This window comes from Diaphorina citri, unplaced genomic scaffold, assembly GCF_000475195.1.
Source record: "Diaphorina citri unplaced genomic scaffold, Diaci psyllid genome assembly version 1.1 scaffold991, whole genome shotgun sequence".
In the NCBI taxonomy this organism is placed as follows: Eukaryota; Metazoa; Arthropoda; class Insecta; order Hemiptera; family Psyllidae; genus Diaphorina; species Diaphorina citri.
The window spans coordinates 90,937-115,276 of NW_007378422.1; the positions used below are offsets into that span (position 1 = coordinate 90,937).

The following is a 24,340-nucleotide window of genomic DNA, read 5'->3' on the forward strand; positions in this document are numbered from 1 at the left end:
ATGTTATGGATTTGTTTTGACACACGGCATAGCGGGCATAGAGTTTAATGGGGAACCGGGCAAGGGGGGAACCTAATTTGGATAGTTCTCACTGTAGATAGGTATAGGAAGGTACTATGGAGGTAAATATCAATAGATAGATATGTACAGATATTATGCAAATAGGTACCGAGAGTTCAGGATAGAAATAGAACACTCAGGGCTGTATTCAGGGGGGAGGGGAGAGGGGTCCAGCCCCCCTCCCTCAGACTTCATTTCATTAGTAAAAGAGCTACATATAGGTACTCTCTCTCTCTCTCTCTCTCAGCTATATTTTCTCTCCATTTTTTTCCATCCTCTCTGATTGCTAGAGTATTATACATATTTGATGTAATATATAATACCTATGTCCTATGTCGATGTCGTGTTTATGTGTACTTATTCAGGTATACTTATACTTATTCAGATAAAATTGTCGGAAGAACTTTGTTCTACCTATATTTATGTGACACATTATCAAGTACATATTTGAAACAATGCGCTCGTTGTTATATCATGTAGGACTGCCATACAGCTTACAGGCAGGGGCGTTTACAGAGGGGATCTATCCGCGGCCATTTCGGCCCCCATTTGTTCCGGCCCCAGCATCCTCAAGGGGGCCCCGAAATTAAGAGATTCCACCTTCCCCCAAGAAAGGCAAATGAAACACGACTATAACGACTAAGAAAAGTTAGGTTTTCCTTTTGGCATTTCCCCTATTGTGAAGCTTGTTTCCCCTTTTCTTCCTCTGGTTTAGTAAGGACGCTTTCACGGTAAAAGAGGGGAAACAAGAAAACCTATAGTAACTAGTAACCCATTGTAGGTTTTCTTGTTTTCCTCAAAACTCGATGGCCCTTCTTGAAAACACCCTCTTCATTTATCACATTGTTCCATATTTATCCATCTAATTGTTGTCTCATAATATTGAATTTACACCCTACGTGACCCTTTACTACCTTATTTTAATCCAGATTTTAAGAAATACTGGCCTGTGTAAATGAAATGGGTGACGTCAAAGAAAAATGTTGCCACTGTGTTAATTTCCCCCAGTTTTTTTCAAGACATCCCTTTCAGTGGTAAGATCGGCCATAGCCATAAGTATGTAACCTCCTCCTCCTCCTCCTCAAAACTCGATTTCGGCCCTTCTTGATAACCTCCCTTCAATTATCACATTGTGCCATATTTATCCATCTAATTATTGTTTCATATTATTGAATTCAACATAGACATTGTTCTCATAGCTTGTGTGTATAAACCGGTATTATTCGCATTGTATCAGACATCAATTAATCATCAAGAACATTACCTACAATTTCCATACAGTCATCGGTCATGACAGTTGTTGGATTACTTCTGGGCAACTTTACTGTAGACATATCTTATGTATTTTTGTGCAACTTTACTGTATAAGTGTAGGTATATGTATTATGTTGGTATCTTTGTGCAACTGTATTGGAGATTTATGTATCTTTGTGCAACTTTACACGGATTTACACTTGAGAGCAAAAAAATCGAGGCAAATAGACAGCACTTTTTTCATTATCAACATTTATCTACACAACATTTTTACCATTAGAAATAGAGCCATCTGAAAAACAATAGACAGCATGTTCGAGACAACACCATTAACCTTTTAGTTGGTACCAAAAAAGGATAGAAATATTTTAAAAGCACTCAAGAAAAAAGGCTTCAGAGTAAATACTGTATAAGTGTAGGTATATGTATTTTGTTGGTATCTTTGTGCAACTCTATTGTAGATTTATGTATCTTTGTGCAACTTTACACAGATTTACACTTGAGAGCAAAAAAATCGAGGCAAATAGACAGCACTTTTTTCATTGTCAACATTTATCTACACAACATTTTTGCCATTAAAAATAGAGCCATCTGGAAAACAATAGACAGCATATTCGAGACAACACCATTAACCTTTTAGTTGGTACCAAAAAAGGATAGAAATATTTTAAAAGCACTCAAGAAAAAAGGCTTCAGAGTAAAGAAATGGAAATTCAAACTGCCTCAAATATTGTCCACTCTTGTGTATCTCTCTACATTACTGTAGAATGTAGATTGTAGATGTATCTCTAGAGCTCTAGACATTACCTACTGTAGATGTATTATATCTGTGCAACTTTGCTGCATTACTAAAGGTTGTCAATTTCTCTTGGTTAGGATTAATTCGCATGTCCTTGTTCGGAAAGTTTGCCAGCTCGTGCAGAAATAATGGCTTGTATTGAATCATGATGTGCAATGAGCGCTATACGAAATTACAAATGCAAGGATTTGCAAGGGGATTCCAAGAACAAAGGAGGATAATGCATGGGTTCTATTTATAATTTTATACCCATCTCGAATGAATATGCCTTATATCTGGTATGAATATGCCTACATACATATGAATGGAATAGTGGGTTCCCAGTTTCAACCTTTCAACTCGACAAATTGTCCCCAATTACAAATGCAAGGATTTGCAAGGGGATTCCAAGAACAAAGGGAGATAATGCATGGGTTCTATTTATAATTTTATACCCATCTGGAATGAATATACCTTATATCTGGTATGAATATGCCTACATACATATGAATGGAATAGTGGGTTCCCAGTTTCAACCTTTCAACTCGACAAATTGTCCCCAACTTTCCTTCTAACTGGACGCGACGAGGCGAGACGATAGTTTGTCTAATCTAACTGTTTCTGCCTTTGTTTCATCATAACTCTCGAACGTTTTGCCCGATTTTGAAGAAACTTGGCGAGATTGTTCAACACATAAAGGAAATTTCCAACTAACGACGCGACGAGACGAGACGATAGTTTGTCTAATCTAACTGTTTCTGTCTTTGTTTCATCATAACTCTCGAACGATTTGCCCGATTTTGAAGAAACTTGGCGAGATTGTTCAACACGTAAAGGAAATTTCCAACTACATTTCAGACCATATTAAAGTCTTTGAGGACTAAAAATTGTTCCTTCTTTAGAGTGAGTCCTACAGTTCACAGAGCCACTAAAGCATGAAAATCGTTGACGAGGGTCTTATTCCACCAACGATTTCATGCTGAGAGAATATTGTCAGGTATGACGTTTTTTCTCCGCATAGAAGCTTGCCGTGGGGAGAGTGGTTTGTGGAACAGACCTCAGGTGTCCCAGTCCAAAGGTACATTGCTAATGCCGAGTCTCTGAATGTCTGGTCATTAACGGTATGAAGTTTTTTCTCCGCGTAGAAGCTTGACGTGGGGAGAGTGGTTTGTGGAACAGACCTCAGGTGTCCCAGTCCAAAGGTACATTGCTAATGCCGAGTCTCTGAATGTCTGGTCATTGTAAGACCGATATTAACTTCTTCAGTTATTTGAGACACCAGGAGAGAAAGAAATATAAAATTTACTTTCACATTGGGTTAAGAAGTCTCTCTAATGGTATTATTCTGCCATCATAGAAAGAATATTTAAGCATTTACTCATTGATCGTGTACTAATCTTTTCAAGAACCCAATAGATCCTTTCTAGACGAGATTCCTAGAAATACAAAACCCAAGGAACGGCTGGGTTGTGAAGAGGCTAAGGTCACATTGTGTATGAAGAAGTGATAAGAGTAAGCAGAAGGCAGCTGGCTGAGCTATAGGTCTATGTTTTAGGTTCAAAATGTACCAAAGGTAAATCTTTTGTTTCGTTTAAAAGGTTCAAAATCAAAAATTCTTTAATTTTATTTTTTTAGAGTGATTGACAGGTTTTTATAATAGTGTCACCTCTTTTTTTTAGATATAGCTACCTACATAAGACGTGTATATAGTTTTATTTCTGTTTTGATACATAATTATGTATTACGTAGGGTTACCCAGGTATACTTATACTTATTCAGATAAAATTGTCGGAAGAACTTTGTTCTACCTATATTTATGTGACACATTATCCTATTATCAACCAAAGCAGGACATTTTTCTAAATCCTAAATTTGTTCAAAATGCAAATAGGTACCAAGTTAAACGACGATTGTCTATATGAGAGGACGAGTGAGGTCTACAGTTCACAGAACCAATAGTGTTAAATTGTTTGTTAACTTCTGAAACTGCTCGGATACAAAGCAGGACATTTTTCTAAATCCTAAATTTGTTCAAAATGCAAATAGGTACCAAGTTAAACGACAATTGTCTATATGAGAGGACGAGTGAGGTCTACAGTTCACAGAACCAATAGTGTTAAATTGTTTGTTAACTTCTGAAACTGCTCGGATAGTTCGGATACTATGCCCAAACAGTCTCCAAGTATTCTCAGAAGTTCAAGAGGAGATTGTAGACTCGGCTATACTTGTAAATAACCTCAAATTCAACTGAAGTTCAAGTAAAATAAGAACATTAAAAAAAAGAAAAACAACAACAACATCTGGATTGTGGAAGCGCACTATTGAGAAAAAAAAAAAAAATGGGAATGAGAACGTCTAAAAAAAAACATCACTTTCCTTATTTGAAAATTATGTGAAGGCACCATAAAAAACAACGCGTTTTCCCCCGAGAAATTTCAAGAAAGCTTCTTCTTCCCACCCTGCGAAAGATGTCAACAAATAACACAGACTCCTCACCATTATACACCATTAGGGAGGACTGGGTAGGCAATAAAACCGAAGTGAGAAGCAATAAAAAATATATTTGAAAAATAGAACACAACTTTTGTTCCTTTCTTTTACCTTTTCAGTGTAGGGAGCTTATTGAAGATAAATGTGCCTCATTGGAAATTGCCTTGGATCTATTTTGTTGTGGATAGGTCCTGGGTTCGATTAAAGACAGAGAAGATTTTTTCGGGTCTGTGCTTGGAATATGGGGTGCACTCAGCTTCGTGAGGACACTCGAGTAGATAGATACCTACTATAGCAAGCAGGAATAACTTTTGTTCCTTTCTTTTACCTTTTCAGTGTAGGGAGCTTATTGAAGATAAAGATGCCTCATTGGAAACTGCCTTGGATCGATTGTTGTGGATAGGTCCTAGGTTCGATTAAAGACAGAGAAGATTTTTTCGGGTCTGTGCTTGGAATATGGGGTGCACTCAGCTTCGTGAGGACAATCGAGTAGATAGGATGCCTCATTGGAAATTGCCTTTATCTATTGTTGTGGATAGGTCCTGGGTTCGATCATTCGATTAAAGACAGAGAAGTTTTTTTCGGGTCTGTGCTTGGAATATGGGGTGCACTCAGCTTCGTGAGGACACTCGAGTAGATAGATACCTACTATAGCAAGCAGGAATGTTACCAGAATGTATGATTTCTCCTGGTTCCTCCATTTGTATTATTTTTCCCCTCAAGTGTGGTACCTCTAGAAAGCCGGTGATGTTCTCAATTATCATTTCTTCTTCTTCTTCTTCTTCTTCTTCTTCTTCTTCTCCTTCTTCCTTCTCCTCCTCCTTCTTCGCCTTTTTATTCGAGGTCACACCAAGTTGCTGAGGTGAGTGGAGGGCTGATTATTTATTTGTATTCTCTCGTTTGCTATTCTTCACTCTCCGCTGCACCTGTTTGGATTCAGATTGTTTGTGTCTACGCCATCGCCGCTCCATCATCTTTTCTAAACAAACCGTTTAGATACTTCTCCCGCATTATTGTGTGTTCGTATTTGTTTTATCCGTTATCTGGAGTGTTTTTCCCACTCTCTTTCTAGATGTGTGAACTCATCAAATAAATATTTGCATTATTTGCGGTATCAAGAAAAAATAAGAATAAAATAATGGTAGCAACAATAATAAAAAGAACAGAATATTAGCATACTTCGAAACAATAACATTGAGTGAAGGCTTTTAGATAATGCTGCAGTACCTGTTTCGCCCCGGTTTTTCCCCCTCTTCCACAATGATACCGAAACCCTAGAATGTGTAACCCTGTGGTTCAGGTTCAATAGATTTTCTGTTTCGGTTGTTACCTGTTACATGCATCAAGATAAAACTTGTAGATATACGAGCAACTGTTAAAAATTTCCATTGAGAATTTAAATATCGCCAGAAAAAAAGATGATAAAAAAAGAGACAAGTAACGAAATGTAGAAAGAAAGGAAAGAAAGAGAGGAATAAAAGAAATAAGCTGAAAACTTTTGAAAGGTGCCGAGAAGGTACATATATTTAGAAAAAATCAAGAGGAAAGACAGAACTTCTAAGAAGATTTGGAAACATAATGCTGGAAAGCAGCGCAGGGCAGGCGAAGATTTTACAAAGCAATGTACCTACTTGAATAAAATTCAGTTTCAGTGTCTTCGAAAAGGCTCAAGCAAAGCATGAGCTTTTCCGAATTTATTTCGGAATGAGTTTTTCACCCCGCGAAAAATATCAAATCCCATTACAAAAACGGGGAATATCGCGACGACCTTGCACATTGGGCCCTGGCATTTATAAAAAGTTTCAAAGGGCATTCTACAAAAATGTAATTAGGAAATAGAGCGGAGGCTAGGCGTCGAGACAAAGAGGAAAACAATGAACAATGGAAGAGAAAATATGCATGTTTTCAAAAAAGTTTTGAACTGAGATGTAGACCTACCCTAGATTTTGAAAATTAAACTTGGAGAAATACCAACTGAAATTTATATGTCAAAAAGTAATATTATACATATGTCCAGGTAAAGGACATTGAAGGAATATTAAGTATAGGTACCTACACTACATGGCTACTTGAATAAAATTCAGTTTCAGTGTCTTCGAAAAGGCTCAAGCAAAGCATGAGCTTTTCCGAATTTGTTTCGGAATGAGTTTTTCACTCCCCGAAAAATATCAAATCCCATTACAAAAACGGGGAATATCGCGACGACCTTTGCACATCGGGTCCTGGCATTTATAAAAAGTTTCAAAGGGCATTCTACAAAAATGTAATTAGGAAATAGAGCGGAGGCTAGGCGTCGAGACAAAGAGGAAAAACATTAAGTGGAAATAAAGAACTTCTAAGAAGATTTGGAAACATAATGCTGGAAAGCAGCGCAGGGCAGGCGAAGATTTTACAAAGCAATCGACTTTAACAATGACCTAAACTGACCGATAGGTACTGCTTATAAATAATTCCCAGCTGTATATTTCGTATCCAGATGGATATTGAAATAAGTATTGATAGAAATGTGTAGCTCGTCAAAATGTCTCTAACTTGGCTTCGTGTGGTAAACTTGGCCCAAACCTTGAGATGGACTAAAGTTCGGAAGTCATCAGAATCACCTGGATGGATTGATGTTGTCAAGATTGGTTGTCTCTCTATTCTTGAAGATCAAAAGATTTCCATTCCCCTCTCTATCAAATACTGATCTCATTCATTCATGTTACATAGACAAAGAGGATACATGGACAAAGAGGTTGCGTAGACGGAAGATGGATAGTGGGGTGACATCAAATTTGACATTTTCGGCGTAACTTTGTCAAAAAGTTGAAAGCATACATAGACAAAGAGGTTGCGTAGACGGAAGATGGATAGTGGGGTGACATCAAATTTGACATTTTCGGCGTAACTTTGTCAAAAAGTTGAAAGCATGCTTTCAGACCTTTCAGCTGATGAGCCCCCTAGCTGTTTAATTAATGTCGAATTTAAATGAGCGTGAGAGGGAAAATCAAATTAGCCTGCGTGAAAGGGCCTGGGGGGGTTGTGTGGGAGTGTTATTTATGACTAAGCCACAAAGTTGAATCCTCTTTGGGTGTGAGATTGAAATCCTCTTTGCCTTGATTTCGCAGTTTTTGTAGCGGGAGACGAGGTTTATGTAATGTAGGAATTACCCATGAGAGGATATCTTTTATTGAGGAAGAAAAATTGGACGAATCTTTGGGTTGTATTCCATCAGTGTTCAGTTTATACCAGGTGTTGGGTAAGGACTACTCTGCTGATGAGAGCCTCAAACACAAAAGAGCTGGAAGGCGGGATGTTAATATAACCAGTCTACAGTATTTAATGATGAATTCTTGTAAGATCTAAAGGTCTGTCAAAACATAGTCGACCGGCCGTCGATTGCTGTCAATCGACGAAGTGGGTCTATGTTGTCAAGGCAGTTAGGACGGTTCAGTCGATGTCGATCGACTATGTGTGGACACACCCTAAGAGAACTCCCAGGATTTTTGTGCTTGGTTCCAGTTAGGTTTCCACTGCGGAGTTAGAATTATGGATAAAGACCAAGTATTTATTCTCCTATCAGTTATCAGTTAATGCTGAACTCCCGATATGTCATATCAACCGACACAATATGGTTCGCAGCGTTATCAGAAAACTGCATGATTCATTCAGCAATTCAATTGGTATATGGTTGATAGCATATCCCGGACACATAATGAGGAATGAAGAACAGTAAAATACGTTATAATCTTCTAATTCAGTTCATCATTCAAAGGATTTTCCCTTGCGGCATATGGCAAGTGAGGTCCGGGACGAAGAAGATCTTTGTTGCAGAACCTGATTTGGCAAATCCTCCAACGAATTATCTCGCATCACAACGATCAATTTGACGCTATGATCGCAGACATCCGAAACAGATAACCACAAAATGAAGAAGTGGATAATACTGGGGTAATGCATAGTCACATGTTTGTAGATAGCACTTGTTGTTGTGATATCTCTGCTTTTGTTTCAGACAAATATCTTGATTTAGCATTTTTTGAGAATTTTGGCAACACTGTGTGTCTTACCTACATTTTAAAGTCAATGTCAATATTGTCAATCGACTTAGGTTGAGTGTAGATTTTTTTTACATTTACATCAAAACATTCAAAACCACCCCTTAGCCACTTTGATCAAGAACTAATAGATTTAGATTTGGATTGAAACATTTATTTTAGATTATTATGTAGATAGGTACTTACCATTATGATATTCTCTCAGGAGGCACTACATTGCTGGTAAAGCTGGTACAAATTCACAAAGTCCATCGTATTGTAAAGCACTTGAATTAATTAGGTCAATGAAACAGTTTAATAACATAATAACTATGTTAAATTAAAAATTAGGTACGTTACCTATGTATCTAAAAATTACTATAATACGTATTAGAAAGAGGTACCTATAATATGCCAAAAGTAGCATTTTGTTTCAAAATTAGATAGGAACCTATGTATACCAATACCACCTACTGAAGAACAAGTAGGAACTACTAAATGCGTGACTAGTAAATAAAAACTTCACACTAGTAAACAAACACAATGACTAGTAAAAGAGCTCTGAAGAAAAATGCACCTTGCTGTCAATAAAACAGAATAAAATGAGCCTAGGAGATTATGGGAAAACTCAAGGTTTATCAAGCAAGACTGTAGTATCTAAACACAGGTAACTGTGTAGGTAAAGAAGTAAAAAGCAGTAGGTATCTAAACAGAAAGTATGTAGGTAAGGTATAAGAGGGTAGAAAGCAGAGATAGAGGTACTAGGTAGGGAGGTACCTAGCTGTAAAGTGAAACAGAGCGCGAGGAAGGTACTGCAACATTTTGTTCTCTTCTCTTCTTTTTTTTCTTTTCCACTTTTCTTTCTCCTCTCTTTTTGAATTTTATATGATTTAGATTAGAAATTGACCATTGTACAATGTATTTCCATGTATCTTATGTGCAAATAAAACGTATATTCTATTCTTTCCCTTCCCACTCTTTATCTTTTCTACTTTTCTCCTGATCTCTCTTCTTCTCCTCTAATTACTCTTCTTTACATTCTTTTTTTTTCTCTTCTCTTTCTGTTTTCTTCTACCTACTTGTTCTCTCTTTTCCTCCTTTTCTTCACTTATTTTATCTTTTGCCTTCCCTTCTCATTTTGTACTTTTTGCCTCGCCCTCCCCCTCTCTCTTTTCTTTAACTTCTCATTCTCTTTTCGATTTTTCCTATTTTCAACATGTCTTCACTAGGTATGTCTAGAATATAAATCATAAAATTGGCAAATTGGCGGCCACTTCCCTTGAAAACATACAAGAAGTCAGAAAGTCCGTAAATAAAGGTCGTAAAAAATAGACATCGTAAAAAAAAGGCGCAAAGTAGTAAAATAGAAAAACATTAAAAGTTGGAGAGAGAGAGAAAGAGAGAGAGAGAGAGTCGACTTTCCTTTTCTATAGTTTTTGCCTTGTAAAAAAAGAACTAAAATTTTCACCGGGAAAAAACATAAATAGTAGTAATAGACAACATTTTGTTCTCGTCTCTGCTTTTTTCTTTTCTCTTCCACTTTTCTTTCTCCTCTCTTCCTCTTTTCCTTCCCACTCTTTATCTTTTCTACTGATCTCTCTTCTTCTCTTCTAATTACTCTTCTTTACATTCTTTTTTTTTTCTCTTCTCTTTCTGTTTTCTTCTACCTACTTGTTCTCTCTTTTCCTTCTTTTCTTCACTTCTTTTATCTTTTGCCTTCCCTTCTCATTTTCTTTTGCCTTCCCTTCTCATTCTATGATTAACGTTACAATGTAGGTACTATCACAACATTTTGTTCTCTTCTCTTCTTTTTCCTTTTCTCTTCAAACTTTTCTTTCTCCTCTCTTCCTCTTTTCCTTCCCACTCTCCCCCTACTTTTTGCCTCTCCCCCTCTCTCTTTTCTTTAACTTCTCCTTCTCTTTTCGATTCTCCTATTTTCAACATGTCTTCACTATGTCTAGAACATAAATCGTAAAATTGGCAAATTGGCAGCCACTTCCCTTGAAAACATACAAGAAGTCAGAAAGTCCGTAAATAAAGGTCGTAAAAAATAGACATCGTAAAAAAAGGCGCAAAGTAGTAAAATAGAAAAACATTATAAGTTGGAGAGAGAGAGAAAGAGGGAGAGAGAGATAGAGAGTCGACTTTCCTTTTCTATAGTTTTTGCCTTGTAAAAAAAGAACTAAAATTTTCACCGGGAAAAAACATAAATAGTAGTAATAAAACAAGTTTTTTTATAACAACATTTTATTTTTATTTATTACTATGGGAAGAGTGGTAATTTCTGCATGCTTTTTTGCATTCAGAAATACCGTTTGAAACTGCATTTTATCTAAATGTGTATGATTTGATCTAGTGATTCTAGTGTATGATTTTTCCAAAATATATCGCGGAACCCTTGCCGTCAGCTCGCGGAACCCCTAGGTTCCGCGGAACACCAATTAAGAAACACTGCTTTAGATGCAGAATACATGTGGAAGACACTCCACAGTATGAGTTCATTGTTTAGCTACGATAAGAAGATTAAATTTGCATATTAGATTGTCTTAGAAAAGTATATTCTCTCTTTCAATATTTAGTGGATGTGCCAAAGTAACTAACTGTTTCCGGACATTTCTAAGAAGAGCGAAGAGTCTTTCTTGAGTCTGAACTTTGACCAATGAAGCCATAGGACGACTACTTTGGAAGGTAATGATGTTACTATGGCATTTTTAACTCGGGAATGACCCAAACTTACTAAAACTTACATAATGATGTTATTATGGTGTAATCGGATTGTCACCCATCCTGATATTAACCAAAGTCATTTTTGCTTAACCCTTATTTCGTATAAACGGTAAGAGACATCGAAAACATTTGGTCATTCGGATGTGAATATTCTAATCAATGTGATTTTTCACGCCGAATCGAATGGTGCTACTTTTAGTACTGTCTGACTTACGGTTGAGAAGTTGCGGGTTCGATACTCCCCGGTGTCAACAAATTTCCCTTTTATTTGTGAACCATTAACAAGTAAGCATGTGAATAGTTGATCCCATGTGATTTTTCACGCCGAATCGAATGGTGAAACTTTTAGAACTGTCCGACTTACAGTTGAGAAGTTGCGGGTTCGAATACCTACGTATTCTGCAAATGTAATAGAAAGTCGTGTGATGTTCACACCAGATTTTTTGATCAGTTGTCCGCCCGTGGTGTGGGTGGTGGATTAGTGTTATCAATTAGATTAATGATGTCGTGTACATATTTCAATGCTAAACACACCTACAGTTTATTCCATATTTATTTATAAAGGTCTTGGACAACATGTGTCTCTCTTTAGGTCCCCTCTGCCCACACAAAAACTCAACGTACATAGGTACAGGTAAAATAGAGTTCTATTTTATATTATGCGATAAAAATAGTTCACAGACCACCCTTCAACTTAACCATTTTCATAAGCTAGTAAATTTTTATCCCACTTTTTTTTTACGTACGTACGTATCTAATGGAAATTCGTCCTCCCTGCACTGCGTGGGAAGAACTTGTAGATTATTACTACAAAGGTTAACTCTAGGAATATAGTGTCAGTCCTAAATACCTAATAATAAGAAATGTGACAGCCTATTTAGCTTAATAGTGCGTCTCTGCGTTTGAATTGTAAGCGCAAGGTCGCGGGTATGATTCCCGCCCGCGGGGAAACTTTATCTCAACCAGATAAGGTTCGCTCTTGGAACGGTTGGCTTTCTTCTATCCAGTCCTCCTTTTCTCTTCGATTTCGGGACGATAAAACCTCTGTCACAGTTCCCTCTAATTAAACTTCTTCAGAGAAAGAAAGAAGAGAGAGAGAGGAGGAGGAGAGAGAGAGAAGAAGAGAGAGAGAGAGAGAGAGAGAGAGATACTACCTATAGGAAAGAAAAAGAGTACTTAATACGAGATTGAGTACGAATTTGCAACGGTAAGTTCAATTGTTATAAGTTTAATAAAATTGTTATACAGTTATACCTAACCTATTTAATCCAAAAGCAGAAGTTCTAGACGTATGTAGCTCGTAGGAAGGTACATAAATCAAAGAACGAAAATCGTATATAATAATGTAGGGCCCGCATTAAGTACGTAGGTAGGTGGGTACATTGAAAACTTTAAAGTAGGATAAGAACAATACGCTCATTTGAAAACAAAAGAAGAATTAGTAATAGAAAGTAAAAAGTAAGTTATAAAGTAGGAATACGACATAGTTAAGAGTAGGTAAGTACCTACTCATCAACAGCTTTTAGAAAGGCTGTTATGATGTTGTGAGATAACGGTTTGAGACAGTTTGTGAACTTCCCAATAGATGGCGATACCTGTTACATTTTTCGAAGTAGAAAAGCGGTTATTCGTAGAACTTTAGTTTGTGAACTTCCCAATAGATGGCTTTACTTATTACATTTTCAAAGTAGAAAAGCGGTTATTCGTAGAACTTTTTAGGCTTTCTTACGACTTTGAAGGAAATTGGACCGTTTTGGACCAAACTATGAGCTCTATGGAGTCTGGAAATTTCACTGCCCAACGAGGTGGAAAGAATAAAGTATTGCTTAGAAAGTTCAAGTTCAAATTTCAGGGGTACTTACTTGAAATCCGAGTACACTTATTCACTTATGTAGAAATCTAGATTATCTAGTCATTCTAGAATTTAGACTATCCTGACTATCTACAATTCTACATAATCTAGCACTTCGAATTGGAATCGGAGCATACATAGTTACATACCTAGGTACATACATATCTAAATCCGACTTTGAAGGAAATTGGACCGTTTTGGGCCAAACTGCTCCAACTATGAACTCTATGGAGAGTATGGAGTCTGGAAATTTCACTGCCCAACGAGGTGGAAAGAATAAAGGATATTGATTAGAAAGTTCAAGTCTAAATTTCAGGGGTACCTACTTGAAATCCGAGGGGTACCTACTTGAAATCCGATAGTAAGGGTACCTGCTTGAAATCCGAGTATATCCGAGTACACTTATTTAAATTGTCTAGTCATTCTAGAAATTTAGACTATCTACAATTCTACATAATCTAGCACTTCGAATTGGAATCGGAGCATACATAGTTACATACCTAGGTACATACATATCTAAATCTTATCTAAAGATTATTCTTGGAGCCATATCCGCGTGAGTGGCTGATCTCACCATTCGGTGTATAAATCCTTGTACTCTTAGATCGTGAACCAAAACCACCAAGGTCATCAGCAACATAAGTGTCCAATCTATTTAATTTATTGTTCGTTCAGACCGCAAATTTATGGCTTTCTTTTGAGTTGCAGGGTTTTCCTGTAGGAGCTTTTCCATCCAACCACTAAATTTCCTTCTTTCACTGTGAGCCTTTGAGATATTTCACTAGGGAGGTCTTGAATGCCCCTAGACTCTTGTGAGTCTCTTATATCTTATGAAGATTTTTTCCGTGTACCTACTTTATACTATGTACTTTGCTTTTTTATTGGGATTTCAACTTGTTCTTTTATTTGTACTCCTGAGGGTAAGTGGCACCACCTGATGTGTCCATATACCTATTTATCTGCCCATATTTTCAAACCAAACTTACCCGAGTAACTTCGAAGTCCCCTGAGTGCCCAGTGGTGAGTAGGCCACCATCGTGATGTTATTCTCCTTGCAGAAGGCCACCAGTTCTTTCTGCTGATGGTACACATGCATCTCCACTTGCAGATTGGCGGGCGGAATGCGAGCGGCTTTCAGAATGCGTGATATCTGCTTGGGGTTGAAGTTGGACAGACCGATGGCCTTTGTTCGGCCGTTGTCCACTTGCTTTTCCAATTCCTGAAATGGATAAATTTTTGTTAAGCGTGATTTTTTTCTTCCGCCACCCACCGTGTCAAGTCCGATTCTTTAGCTTTGAACATTCAAGATGTGGAAAAACTTTTTCTTCGCCTTATCGCGTGTTCAAAAGAGGACGGAGTTTTTCGTCAGTCTCTCAATCAGCTCTAGCTAGGGTGATTCCTTTGGGCTGACATTTGGTTTTGGCTACAAAAAAATGACGAGTGGATGCCCTTCGCACTCAACCATGGCTATTTCGTTAGCAAGGGTAATTTCAGCCTGGTATCCTCCCTGTTTAAAGTACCTCCAGCCAGGAAAGTAAAGAAATACCACTTCATGGTTCTCCGCGCTCCTTAATCTTTCAAAATACAAACCCACCTTCCAAACAGCCACATGATCCGTAGAGTGGTCGAGGTTTCTTGGCTTTATGGTTCTCTGTACAAAATTTGAACCACCATTTTCGTGATCCTGGTAAAAAGACCTATAATTTGATATATAGGTCAACTAGGTTTGGATAAGTCCTTCTATGGGGACAGACTGACAGACAGACGACACCGAAGCGAATACAATAGTCCGTCCCTTATACCTTTTTATTACTATTGTAATAATAAAGGAAGAGGGACTAAAAATTAATAACAATTACTTAGGTAGCTACAAAACAATATTTTTTAATTCATTTATTTTTTGACATCCTTCTGGTTGGCAAGGGATTTAGGAGGCGTTTCCTTTTTTGCGTTGAAAGTTCTAGCTTTAATAACAATTACTTAGGTAGCTACAAAACAATATTTTTTTAATTCATTTATTTTTTGACATCCTTCTGGTTGGCAAGGGATTTAGGAGGCGTTTCCTTTTTTGCGTTGAAAGTTCTAGCTTTTCAATGGCACTCTCAATCAGTTCAATGTTTCGCTCAGTAATTTCTTTTTTCCATTCCAAACTTCTCACATGGAGTATGTTATATTCTGTCTCTCTCAATTGTCTTTCTTTCTGATGCAGCTTCCTCATGTGTGAATGAAAATTTCGATGTGATTTTTTATATTGATTTTGTTTTTCCTTAATGCTTTCCAATAGATCTTGGATGCAGCTTCCTCATGTGTGAATGAAAATTTCGATGTGATTTTTTATATTGATTTTGTTTTTCCTTAATGCTTTCCAATAGATCTTGCCAGTAATTTCTTTTTTCCATTCCAAAGTTCTCACATGGAGTATGTTATATTCTGTCTCTCTCAATTGTCTTTCTTTCGGATGCAGCTTCCTCATGTGTGAATGAAAATTTCGATGTGATTTTTTATATTGATTTTGTTTTTCCTTAATGCTTTCCAATAGATCTTGTATGTTTGTACACAGAAGACTACATTCGTCATTCTTTGCCGCTAGTAATTGATGATGGTAGTCCATTATTTGATCGAATCTACCAAATTTTTCCTTTAGAAAATCAATTTTCGATCTAAGAATGATTTGTTTGTCAACTTTCTTTTGAAATTTCTCTTTCAATCGTACGCGCTTATCTTTTATTTTATTGAGGACCGAGATTAACTGATCTTCACAAATGAAATTATCATCAGATTCTGGTTTAGTCTCTGATGTTTCATGTTGATTTGGCTGGCTTATAGATCTTGTATGTTTGTACACAGAAGACTACATTCGTCATTCTTTGCCGCTAGTAATTGATGATGGTAGTCCATTATTTGATCAAATCTACCAAATTTTTCCTTTAGAAAATCAATTTTCGATCTAAGAATGATTTGTTTATCAACTTTCTTTTGAAATTTCTCTTTCAATCGTACGCGCTTATCTTTTATTTTATCGAGGACCGAGATTAACTGATCTTCACAAATGAAATTATCATCAGATTCTGGTTTAGTCTCTGATGTTTCATGTTGATTTGGCTGGCTTAGCTTCGAGACCCACAAAGAATGACAGAAATTGTTTTAAGTCAAAAATCTAAAAAAGAAAAAGCTTTTACAGTAAATATTTGGCATGTTTTGTGTGAATTTTGGGAGTCATTTGAAGGCAACAATCTTATCATTACCTATGTCTGTATTGATGAGTTCTAGTATTTGTTGCAATGTTCTACTCTCAAGATAAAATCAAGACTAGAGAGTTGATCTTCGGCCCTTCTGCGATCCTTTGTTTCTCGCTTATCTTTTATTTTATTGAGGACCGAGATTAACTGATCTTCACAAATAAAATTATCATCAGATTCTGGTTTAGTCTCTGATGTTTCATGTTGATTTGGCTGGCTTTTAACTTCAACTATATCGTCATCAGGATCACTTGCAAATTGTACTCGTTTCTCTGGACGCTTGTCTTCTATTTTCTCAGGCACTTTTTGTGTATTGTTTTCGATATCTAGATGAACAGCTTGTGCGGTGGGTTCAGTAATCACAGTTGTGGGATCTATGAATATCTCTATTTCAGCAGTACTTTTATTTTCGTTAGTATTGTCAGGTAAGTTAGTGTCTTCCAGATGTATACTTGATGCCACACAATCTTTACTCTTTTCTTCAAGGACTTGCTTGTAAAGTTCATGGTACTGGTCTATGAGATTGAATATTTCAGAAGGGTCATCCAACTCGTTCTCGGTATCACAATTCACATCAAATGCCATCACAGGAACGTCTGTATGACAGGGACATGGCATGTAACTTCTGCAGGCCATTATTGATAATATTGGACACTCACCACGATGTACGACCTGAAATCTTACTAAGAATTTAGTTTACACGGACAGTATTTTATAGAGTTTCCCTATCATTATAAAACTGGGCACTCACCACGATGTACGACCTGAAATCTTACTAAGAATTTAGTTTACACGGACAGTATTTTATAGAGTTTCCCTATCATTATAAAACCACCAAAATTGTTATCTTTAGTTGACCTTGGACAGAATAAGCTGTCTCGGTACGCTTGGTATACACTGCTTTGGGATTGGTACAACAATGTCTACCTCGAGAATCTCCTCATTAAATAGTAAAATACAAAGAAGTACCCTAAAGCTGTGTCCACACATATTTGACGGCTGTCGATCGATGACTGAAACAGGATAACAGAGATCGAGGACCCTCGACTGTGTGTGGACACAGTTTAATAGATAGTCAGACAGCTAGCAATCGCTTCAATCCAATGGACCTCGTGCACAGAAGCAGATAATAGAGCCAAATGGAAAACAGAGGTATGTTATTGATGAAGCTGGAAATACCATCTGACTCATCTGAGATATTATCCTGGTAAATGGCCCATGGATATGTAAGAACAAACGTACCCATTATCTTCAGAAACGTGCAAACAATACCTAGGTACCTACAACACATTATACCATCATCAAAAGGGAAACAAAGCACGAGTTTCATCAAGGTTTCAGGAAAAGAACTCGAATTAAAATCGCCTGAAGACCGTATGCAAGTAGCTATTCTGTGACCGAAAGAAAGGAGTTTGGAATTTGAAACTCTCTGGTGATTTTTCAGCTTTTCACAAAATAATCAGAAAAAGCAAAAATTTTAACCTATACAACAGGTATTTTCTTATATCTACGTATGTACATACCTACTCTGGTAGGTATATTAGTATTTACCGTTGGTATATTAAAGTATAGTCGCTCTGAATTCAATTGCGTGCTCGCACTGCTCGCTGTGATTAGAATATTCTTCAAATTCCGGAATAGTTCTTTGTGTTTAATGACGTAGCAACAGCAGGATGCTTTAATGCTGTTGTTATAGATCTTCTAGACATGTAGAATAACAATGATTTGATGAACATGAAGAAGTGAAGGTGTCTACACATGTTCTGGCTGCGGCAGAACAGACCATAATACCATGAACTGTCTACCGGAAAAACTGCGGAAAATTTGTTCGTTGAAATTTACCGTGCTATTGCTGGCTGAGGTACGAATTAAGGAGCGGGGTAGCGCTCGGCCCCGCCAAGTCAAGAAAGTTTGACAGCGCTACTAGATAATATTATACGTTAGGTATAAGCCATTAGAATTAGTTGTTTTTGATTTTTTGGTGATATTATGGTTGTACTGTGAATTATAGACCTTGAGAATTTCCATCAGTTGAGTTTCTTTAGAATATTGGAGGATTTTCCAATTCATGTGACTTCTGCTAACAGCTTAAACCTAAACTTCCTTCCTAGCTTAAACTTCCTAGATAAATTACCTACGTTTATGAAATTATTGAATGCCTGATATACCTGTTCGAAAAATGCGGGAAAATGCTATTTACTCGTAAATATTATCGCCAAGACAAACGGTATAGGTACTTAATGTTCTAAAATCTAATAGGTAGGTATAAGCTGACAGTCTAAACTTAATAAAGCACTACTTTCGATTATTTAGGTAGATATACTTTAGGTATACGAATATACGAGTAGACAATGTAGACATAAACAATTTACAACGGTAGGATAAAGCGATAAAACATCAGTAAGAAAAGCAATACGAAGATAAGTAATCGTAAGAATGTGAATATAAATATGGTAGTTTATCGTAAGAAATAAAAACAAATAATCAACTCACGGTTCGTTACACAACCAGGAAGCAACACAGAAATCTGCCGGCTTTTTCCAATTATTCTAAACATAAAACCTTGAACTTGAATCACAACTGCATCCTACTCTGACGCTGTCTCAAACACGACTGAATGACTAGTTGACTAGAATGACTGATACTGGTAATGGAATAGTACTGTTATCATTCTATACTGAAGGCGAGGAAGTAAACAAACCACACTCTCGAGAACCTTGGAGTTTCACAGGTGAAGGTGTTTAAGGCAATGCTGATAGAATCCGCAGGTGTGCGTACGAAGAGTCGAAGAGACGCAACTGATGTTGGAAGCTGATATGCCCTACCAAGTACCAAGAATATAATATCTGGAATTATCTATGGAATCTACGGATGTCTATAGGAGGAGTAGGGACCTTGGAACTGAAAGAACACTACTGAAAACTGAATGTAGGTAGGTATGGGATTATACATTATATAGAACTTAGCAATACTCCCATAGTAGCATCAACCATCGACCAGAGTTTAAAGTTGTACATATTTATGTAGATTTGTAGACTGTAGGCGCTGCCAGTGGGTTCCATCAAAACTCTCGTTCTTGTAGAGCAAAACCTGCTCTGGTACCCCAATTTAGCTATACTATTCATGGGTGAGACATAACCGCAGACAGCACCATGTGCAGGAAGTCAAGACTACCAAATCTAAAAAGATTGAAGAATCGGAAGAATCAAATTGTAGAGATTTTCTCTTACCCCTTCATGAAACTGAAGTCCAGAATCTTTCCTTTAGCTCCTTGGTCGAGGGCCTCCAGTTCTGACATATCCTCGTCGGTGAGTTGGAAATCGAAAATCTGAAAAATCAAAAATTAAATTTGTTAAAGCACCTAAAAAAGGTGAAAATTCACTCAAACATTCCCCGCAAATCTTGTGTATTTCACTCTATAAAGTTGTGTTCAAACATAGACGACCGAGGTGAATCTATGTTGATGCCTCGGCATTGTGGACGACTCAGTCGAGAGAAGAAGGAGAGAGACAATGAGGAGAGAGAGAGAGAGAGGAGAGAGAGAGGGATGAGAGAGAGAGAGAGAGAGAGAGAGAGAGGAGTTTCTTTTCTCAGAGTCCTCTTAAGGGGATTTTTTTTCAAGATTTCCTCTACACCTTTACAATAGGGTACTTGGCATCTTGTGTTGTACCTATATTGTATCTATCTGTACCTATATTATCTTCGTTAGGTTGGGATTGGCGCGGTGCCCACATTATTTTTTCCAATAAGTTGCACAGAGATAGGAGATTGTTACCTACGTTCGTTGCATAGACAATAAAAACTCACTCAAACACTTCCCGCAAATCTTATGTATTTCACTCTATAAAGTTGTGTTCAAACATAGACGACCGAGGTGAATCTATGTTGATGCCTCGGCATTGTGGACGACTCAGTCGACATCGATCGATGGCCGGTCGACACACCTTAACATTTCAGAATAGATAGAAGAGCATTCTGCTTGCCTTTGGAAAATTCACTCAAACATTCCCCGCAAATCTCATGTATTTCGCTCTATAAAGTTGTGTCCAAACATAGACGACCGAGGTGAATCTATCAGCCTCGGCAGTGTGGACGACTCAGTCGACATCGATCGATGGCCGGTCGACACACCTTAACATTTCAGAATAGATAGAAGAGCATTCTGTTTGCCTTTGTCGGGAAGAATCAATAAAATAAAAATAGACTATTACATACTTAAATCCTTCAGTCCAGAAGCAAACAGTGACCTGGACAGGAGGGTTCGCCCGGGGGGGACTTTGTCCGTCTTGTCAGACGGAAGTCTTACCTCAATGTTTTTCTTGAGCCTGTCCGGGTTGGTACTTTTCGGAATGACGGCTACGCCTTTCTGGACGAGGAACTTGAGTAACACTTGTGCAGGGGTCTTTGAGTGTTTCTCAGCAATCTTGACTACGGTGGGGTTCTCCATCAACTTTGGGATTGCGATGCTGGGAAAGAGAAATTGAGAGGGTTAGTTTTATTCTCGGAGTAAATACTACAGGAACTTTTCAGTCTCATACTGGCAGTATAAGCAGGGTATATTCTATTCCAGTTCAGCTGATCTTCTCAGGGGCAAGGAATGCAAGGATTGTCATCGTGGAGTGTCCGACTACAAGGACTTTAATTTCAGTCTCATTCTGGCAGTATAAGCAGGGTATATTCTATTCCAGATCAGCTGATCTTCTCAGGGGCAAGGAATGCAAGGATTGTCATCGTGGAGTGTCCAGTAAGGAGTGAAATCTAGAATGACCGAATATCCAGATTGAGTCATTCCGAACAAAGGGCATATTGAGAACCATTTTGCATGACAATAAATCAATGATAGAGTTCTTCCTCTCTAAATATCATAAACCATGTTGCTATTAGCAACAAACAACAAAGGTGGTAAGTTCAAGGGCAAGTCTAGAACTTCTGGAAACGACCAAGGCTAAACATTACCCACAGATGGTCACCTATCTGGATACCAGCGACGTGCAACGTTCCTTAACTTTAGTGTCCATGGGAAAATGGTGCTATGGTGCATTCAACGAGCTATCGAGCTGTATCGCCGCTGGGTACCTGGGTAGGAAGTGCTAGGAACTCTCTTTGATCAAACCTCAAGTGGAGTCAGTCCCTGCCACAATGGAGCAGTTGCAAATGGGTAAAAATTATAAATAAATGTTCGATTCCTATGTATGATTTACCGGTACTTTTTAAATGAATTTACCTCGGGATCTAGAAGTCGTAGAAGAAAAAGAAAAATTCCGGTGGTCCTCATTTTTCCTGCTCTATGACTTTGAAACATCACTCAAGTAAGCGCAACTGATCTAATGCTACGAACTCGTAAAAGGTATCACGCCCATCACTATCAACTGGGTACTAATACATCCATCATTTATTTCTAGAAAAGTGATTTGATTTATCCATCAACTTTCAAGATTTACTTCAACATTTGGCATCTGTTCAGAGGGTGGGGTCAAGATTCAAGATGTGGAAAGTAAACTTTTTCTTCGCCTTATCGCGTGTTCAAAAGAGGTCGGAGTTTTTCGTCAGCCTCTCAATCAGCTCTAGCTAGGGTAATTCCTTTGGGGCACTCAACCATGGCTATTTCGTTAGCAAGGGGAATTTCAGCCTGGTATCCTCCCTGTTTAGTAAAGTACCTCCAGCCAGGAAAGTAAAGTAATACCACTTCATGGTTCTCCGCGCTCCTTAATCTTTCAAAATACAAACCCACCTTCCAAACAGCCACATGATCCGTAGAGTGGTCGAATTTGAACGTCCCGTTCTCGTCTCTGGGGTGTAAGTCATCGCCCTCAACGAAACTGAAGGGTGTGTGCACCAAATAAAGGTCCAAGTAGTCCAGCTTGAGCTTCTCGAGGGACTGTTTGATGAAGGATTCCACGTTCGAGGGTCTGTTGCCCGAGGGAGGCAGCTGGAAAGAAAATGAACAATGATGGTGTCCCAGTTTCTGAACTTGAATAACTATGTAGTTACTGCATACTTTTGCTTTTTTTTTTTCAGTTTTAGTTGGAAGAGTGTCCACTTCAGCTTTGGTCTTCCAATTTTTTTTCCCTTTGATCTTAGATTAGATTTATCCCAAGGTTTTTAGACCAACCAATTAGGTAGACACAAGCTTAAAATTGGCTGACTATGCCCTTGATTCTACGTTTGAGGGTCTGTTGCCCGAGGGAGGCAGCTGGAAAAAAAAAGGAACAATGATGGTGTCCCAGTTTCTCAACTTGTAGTTACTGCATACTTTTACTTTTTTCCAGTTTTAGTTGGAAGAGTATCCACTTCAGCTTTGGTCTTCCCATTTTTTCCCCTTTGATCTTAGATTAGATTTATCCCAAGGTAGACACAAGCTTAAAATTGGCTGACTATGCCCTGACCCCCAAGACTTTGCTTTAGTCGTTAATATTAATTATAATGCTGATACTTCCAACGTTAGTGGATATCATATTTTGTTCTGGATATCAGATAAATTAGAGGATATTAGAAGTAATGAATAACTATGTAGTTACTGCATACTTTTACTTTTTTCCAGTTTTAGTTGGAAGAGTGTCCACTTCAGCTTTGGTCTTCCCATTTTTGTCCCTTTGATCTTAGATTAGATTTATCCCAAGGTTTTTAGACCAACCAATTAGGTAGACACAAGCTTAAAATTGGCTGACTATGCCCTGACCCCCAAGACTTTGCTTTAGTCGTTAGTATTAATTATAATGCTGATACTTCCAACGTTAGTGGATATCATATTTTGTTCTGGATATCAGATAAATTAGAGGATATTAGAAGTAATAATTAAGAGTGCTGTTACCTTGGTGACAATGAACAGTTCTTCTCGTTTGACTTTGCCGGCTTTCAGCCACTTGTCCAGAACTTTGCCAATGACATGTTCGTTCTCGTAGACGGTGGCCGTGTCGATATGACGATAGCCTGCTTCCAGTGCAGCTTCTAATGCCTTCTCCAGATCTTCATCCTTGGCCTGGAATCAAAAGGAAAAGAGATTTTGAAGAAATGGGAAAAAATCTTGAAGAGTTCAAATTGTTTGAAGAAGAATGCTTTTTGGGAAATTGGGTGACCAGCTCCGAGACCCACAAAGAATGACAGAAATTGTTTTAAGTCGAAAATCTAAAAAAGAAAAAGCTTTTACAGTAAATATTTGGTATGTTTTGTAAAAAAAATCTTGAAGAGTTCAAATTGTTTGAAGAAGAATGCTTTTTGGGAAATTGGGTGACCAGCTTCGAGACCCACAAAGAATGACAGAAATTGTTTTAAGTCGAAAATCTAAAAAAGAAAAAGCTTTTACAGTAAATATTTGGTATGTTTTGTGTGAATTTTGGGAGTCATTTGAAGGCAACAATCTCATCATTACCTATGTCTGTATTGATAAGTTCTAGTATTTGTTGCAATGTTCTACTCTCAAGATAAGACTAGAGAGTTGATCTTCGGCCCTTCTGCGATCCTTTGTTTCACCAAAATTGTTGTCTTTAGTAAACCTTGGACAGAATAAGCTCGGTACGCTTGGTATACACTGCTTTGGGATTGGTACAACAATGTCTACCTCGAGAATCTCCTCATTAAATAGTAAAATACAAAGAATACTAAGTGAACTTTTTACTTTTCTCATAACACTTCCTAACACGGTCACGTCTTGGCCCATTTTTTTACAATTGTTTCCCTAATTTGCTTTCTAGATTTCCAATTTTCTTGCTGGCTTTGTTAGAAACAAGGGCAATCTTTGAACTGCACTCAGAAAGTTCGAAACTCGCTGCAGTTGCTTTTTGAATTCCAAACGCGAGTGAGATGTTTTCTCAAAGGCATTCTAAAGAAGAAAAAAAAAAAGAAGAAGAAGAAGAAAAAAAAGTAGGTACCTTCTTCCTATATTGTTATGTATTAAATTTAACAAGACAAATGCAATGCTCATTGG

General features: G+C 37.6%; 4 protein-coding genes across 4 annotated transcripts in view; all 4 read right to left on the reverse strand.

Annotated features, from left to right (window-relative positions):
- LOC108252915 overlaps window positions 1-5,047 on the reverse strand; it is an 18,087-nt gene extending 13,040 nt beyond the window's left edge. Inside the window, exon 1 of the mRNA XM_026826739.1 lies at window positions 4,911-5,047. The gene's annotated coding sequence lies outside the window, so the exon portion shown is untranslated. The remainder of the gene's footprint in view (window positions 1-4,910) is intronic.
- Window positions 5,048-14,142: 9,095 nt separating this feature from the next.
- LOC103513597 (alcohol dehydrogenase [NADP(+)]) lies at window positions 14,143-23,395 on the reverse strand (the record flags this gene model as incomplete). The annotated part of the gene is made up of 3 exons (XM_026826742.1): window positions 14,143-14,396; window positions 22,148-22,345; window positions 23,228-23,395. Coding segments are annotated over 3 exons (603 nt in total), but the record flags the coding sequence as incomplete, so codon positions are not given.
- Window positions 15,173-17,150, reverse strand: LOC113469217. The gene is made up of 3 exons (XM_026826740.1): window positions 16,620-17,150; window positions 16,004-16,269; window positions 15,173-15,461 (listed from the first exon to the last, which is right to left on the reverse strand). Exons 1-3 carry the CDS (start codon window positions 17,050-17,052, stop codon window positions 15,189-15,191), a joined length of 972 nt encoding a protein of 323 aa, XP_026682541.1. The 5' UTR covers window positions 17,053-17,150; the 3' UTR covers window positions 15,173-15,188.
- On the reverse strand, window positions 19,596-20,908 carry LOC113469218 (1,5-anhydro-D-fructose reductase-like). Its single transcript, XM_026826741.1, has 2 exons — window positions 20,723-20,908; window positions 19,596-19,744 (listed from the first exon to the last, which is right to left on the reverse strand). Exons 1-2 carry the CDS (start codon window positions 20,861-20,863, stop codon window positions 19,643-19,645), a joined length of 243 nt encoding a protein of 80 aa, XP_026682542.1. The 5' UTR covers window positions 20,864-20,908; the 3' UTR covers window positions 19,596-19,642.
- Window positions 23,396-24,340: the final 945 nt, after the last annotated feature.

Coding starts and splice junctions, on each gene's coding strand:
- LOC113469218 (XM_026826741.1), bottom strand. CDS start 20,863: ATGGAGAACCCCACCGTAGTCAAGATTGCTGAGAAACACTCAAAGACC. Junction 19,745..20,722: donor GGCTCAAGAAAAACATTGAG/GTAAGACTTCCG, acceptor TTGATTTTTCAG/ATTTTCGATTTCCAACTCAC.
- LOC113469217 (XM_026826740.1), bottom strand. CDS start 17,052: ATGGCCTGCAGAAGTTACATGCCATGTCCCTGTCATACAGACGTTCCT. Junction 16,270..16,619: donor TAAAAGCCAGCCAAATCAAC/ATGAAACATCAG, acceptor AGCCAAATCAAC/ATGAAACATCAGAGACTAAA. Junction 15,462..16,003: donor TGTGTACAAACATACAAGAT/CTATAAGCCAGC, acceptor TGCATCCAAGAT/CTATTGGAAAGCATTAAGGA.